At 39.8% G+C, this 4,056-nt stretch overlaps 1 protein-coding gene across 4 annotated transcripts in view; it reads left to right on the top strand.

The window, feature by feature from the left end:
- CTTN (cortactin) overlaps positions 1-3,836 on the top strand; it is a 41,117-nt gene extending 37,281 nt beyond the window's left edge. For all 4 annotated transcript variants that reach the window (XM_019519426.1, XM_019519429.1, XM_019519425.1 and 1 more), the window contains 3 exons: positions 860-1,046; positions 2,558-2,629; positions 3,317-3,836. In XM_019519426.1, the coding sequence (XP_019374971.1) occupies positions 860-1,046; positions 2,558-2,629; positions 3,317-3,453 (396 nt within the window). In that variant the 3' untranslated portion in view covers positions 3,454-3,836. The remainder of the gene's footprint in view (positions 1-859; positions 1,047-2,557; positions 2,630-3,316) is intronic.
- The last annotated feature ends 220 nt before the right edge of the window (positions 3,837-4,056 follow it).

Below are 4,056 nucleotides of genomic sequence, written 5' to 3'. Positions count from 1 at the left end.
TCATGTGTTTGTGTAGGTAATGCTGTTTTCATAGTTTCATAGTATCTAGGGTCGGATGGGACCTGAGTAGATCATGTAGTCCGACCCCCTGCCATGGCCGGAAAGAGTACTGGGGTCAAATGACCCCAGCAAGGTGTTCATCCAGCCTCCTCTTAAAGACCCCCAGGGTGGGAGCCAGCACCACTTCTCTTGGAAGTAGGTTCCAGATCCTAGCCGCCCTGACTATGAAATAACGCCTCCTGATATCTACCCTCTGCCAGCTTGTGACCGTTATTCCTGGTCACTCCTGGCAGTGCTCAGGGGAACAGGGACTTCCCCAGTGCCTGCTGGTCCCCCCTGTTTTTTCTAAGCTAATAGTTAGAGTTCAGCCTTATAGGGCAAATTTGAGATCATCTTTGTTTAATGTGACTTTTATTTCTGAAGAAGTATAAGCAAAAAAAAAAAAGCGTCTACTAGTGAGAAATGGGCTTTTGGTTCTAGGTTGTAAACTAGTTAAGGCAGCAGTTACACCGTGAACATGATACTAGATATGTGTGTTTTGTCTCCTTATACCTAGTGCACCTGTTGAAGTGTTGTCAAGGAGCATTCTAGTGTCATATTTATTAATCCATAACCACAGTCATCCCAGTTTAACTCTGTCTTCAGTATAAGTGGCTGTTCTGTTTGATTTTAATCGTATTTGCAGAGACATAAAAGCAATGTGTATATGGTAGTCAGTTGTCAAAATTCAGCTAAATGTTTCTCTGTGGCATGAGTGTGGAGGCATGGTGTCTAGGAACGCCCCGTCTGCAGTATTGAAGACACCTAGCTAGAGAGGCTTCCTATAAGTCCCTGACAAACTTTACCTTTTATCTTCAAGGATGCAACTTCATATGAGGCAGAGCCTAGCTTCAAAAATTCTAGCACAGCATATTCAGCAGTACATGAGCCAGAATCCAGCTACAAAACTGAAGAATCAGACTACCAAGAAGCTGTCAGTCAGCGGGAGCCAGAATATGAACCAGAGACAGTCTATGAAGTAGCAGGAGCAGACCTCTATCAAGCAGGTAGTGCTCTTATTTTTAACTTTGGGCTTTTAACATTGGTATGCCTTCAGCACTGGTGCAGTGAATAACTGTGCAGATATCTCCTTCCAGTTTGTGGACAGTAGCTTAATCTAAGTTCTCTAGCATTTTTTGTTTCTCTGTTTTTAAAATCTTCTACTATGGAATTAAAGGGATAATATAAGGTGATAAGTGGGTTTTCTTGCTAATGCTGAAAATCTAATGGGTAAGGATTGTGATTTAATGGTAAATTGACTATGCTGCAATTTAACGTACAGCTCTTGACAGACATTTAGAGAGAGTCAGACTTCTGCTTGTATGTTGTATAATGCATATTTGTTTGGAGAAACATACAAAAGTAGATTTCAAATAAAGGCATATTGAGTCAGAACTGGAGAAACAGCTTAACATTTATTTTGTCCACTCATAGGTTTTAAAAGTAAGCATTGAAAGCACTGGTTTTTGGCTGTATTGGTCATGTAATGCACAAATCTATACCTAGTGCAAGTCTAGGGCTATCACACAGATTCAGTTAAAGGCACAATGGGATCTGATCCACAAACCCAACATTTGCACCTTCTACCATGCCACACATGCATGGTAGGAAGTGCGATTGTGGAATCAAGGATCAGATCTCAATTTTGTGCAATTGCTGTGGCAGGGGAAGCCCAGAAACATGACCCTTAGCTCTGGAGTTCCCCCAGCTGAGAGTGCCAGTCAGCTGGCTGGTACACCCAGCCTCAGGAGCTCCAGTGAGCTCCTGAGGCTGGGTGCACCAGTCAGCTGATTCGCTGGCCATATGTTTAAGATGCAAAGGGAACCAGCCACAAAGATATTACATATAATTTGTGTAATAACCTTGTAGCTTATTCTCTGTTTTATTGTGCCTTTAATTGCATAAATATGTGCCCACGTTGCTACTTAACCACTGGTTAATCATGTCTTAAGTATAACACCTGCCAGGGGCCTAGGGGTATGCATCCCTCTAATCCTTGCTGGTCATGTTCCAGTCTTGATTTACTGTGTGAGAGAGGTTAAGATTTTCTTTAAAAAAAAAAATCTGCATGTAAACATAACAGCTAGCTCTGATTTTTCTTTTTTTCCTCTCCCTTCACTTACTTCTGTCCTGTGACAGTGAAACTTTGCTTCAAATATTTCTGAAGCTTTCTTGATGTTCTGTCATTTTATACAGCAGCTTTCCAGAACCAACCAGTGGGACATCATTTTGTGTCCTCTTTAAGTTTCTATCTGTAAGAGCTTCTTTCACTTCTGCTCTTGATTTGGTGTAAAAATATCAAGGATTTGGTGTAAACATATCAAAGATGACAAGCGAGATCAGTATGACCAAAATTTTCGGGATGCAAACTGTACCAGTTGACTAACTTGTTCCTATACTTCAGTCGATAGTCCAAACTGCTATGGAGCTGAAGGAGGAGAGTGCCAGGTACACTAATTAGGGCTATTTGTAGAAAAAATGTAATGCTGAAAAGCATGTCTTGTCTTACTCTCTTCAGAAGAAAATGCTTATGATGAATATGAAAATGAACTTGGAATTACAGCCATAGCCCTCTATGACTATCAGGCTGGTAAGTAAAGCTCTTGCTCCTTAGTTATCTTTTGAAGAGCCAGTGTGCTTCATCTGCTCTGTCTTGATCCCTTTGCATACTGATGCAAAATGGGCATTAAAAAAACTGATCACATTAGGCACTTGATAAGTTTTTAGTCAATCAGTGCCTAGGTCACTGCAAAAGGAGGCCCAATTCTCGTGCATAAATGCTACTATAAGTTCTTAGGCCTTATGGCCACATAGCTTAAGTTTCCCCTGCTCAGAATACATCAGTTTTATCTTATGATAATATTACAGCACTACAATAACAATACTCTATTGGGGGGTTTTTTGGTGGTTTGTTAAAGTCCTTTGCTGTTTTGGGTAGCAGTTACTGTACTAAATTAATAATGTAAACAGTGTCCAGTGGACTCGAGCTGAATACCTCCTGCCTTTTGTGAGGGTGAGATATTGCCACCATAAAAATAAAAAGGAGGCTCTTTGCACCCAGGAACCGTTTGATTATCTCCATCTTGTACCCTGTTTTTAATGCTCCCTGTTTGTCTGGTGGAGAGAGAAAGGTAATAAGTTATTAAGATTCCTCTGCGCAGTTCCCCTTTTGAATCATTGACTATTACTAGAAATAGCATGAACAAGAAGAAAGCTGACTATGATAATAACTCATGTGATAAACGTAAACTTATGGCTTCTTCCACTCTCTTCTCAGCGGGCGATGATGAGATTTCCTTTGATCCAGATGACATCATCACGAACATTGAAATGATTGATGACGGGTGGTGGAGGGGAGTGTGCAAAGGCAGATATGGGCTGTTTCCAGCCAATTATGTAGAGCTGAGGCAATAGATAACATTGTCTGCCAGTTATGCCTTAATGCCATAGTCAGTATACCTGATTTATTACACTACAAATCATGCTTTTTTGATGGGGGAGGGGTATATACATATTGCTTTTATATTTAATACTTTGCTGATGCTTTTTAAAATGTTTATGCCACAGAAGTTGCTAATATATTGTAACTCTTACGTTTCTCACTCAAGCCTCTTGTTATGATTTTCATGCATTTGAAATGTTTCTTCTTCTTTGCCAAATGGAGCAGTTGTCATAAAATGCCATTTCAAGGACTATTAGCTGTCTGTCATAATAATGCATGTTTTACTCAAGTGAACAGATTTACCTAGTGATTTAAGTCTAGTTAGTCTTCCACTAAATGTTGTCAGATTAAAAAATATCATGGCTATGCAGATTATTGCATTTTGCCTTATGTAGAGGGACACCTGTATTTCCATATAGTGTTTGGAAAAAGGAAGGAGAGATTGTAGATGTTGCAGGTAGTAATAATTATTTAACTTGGAATAGTCGCAGTGGGTAGAAAATGTATTGATCTTATGATGGAAACAGTCCAGTGAATTCTTTCACTTACAAAGTGATATTTCTTGGCTTTTATGT

This window comes from Gavialis gangeticus, unplaced genomic scaffold, assembly GCF_001723915.1.
Source record: "Gavialis gangeticus isolate Ggan-Ray unplaced genomic scaffold, GavGan_comp1, whole genome shotgun sequence".
Classification (NCBI taxonomy): Eukaryota; Metazoa; Chordata; order Crocodylia; family Gavialidae; genus Gavialis; species Gavialis gangeticus.
Note: the sequence above shows the minus strand (reverse complement) of the source record. Positions and strands in the feature narration are given on the sequence as shown.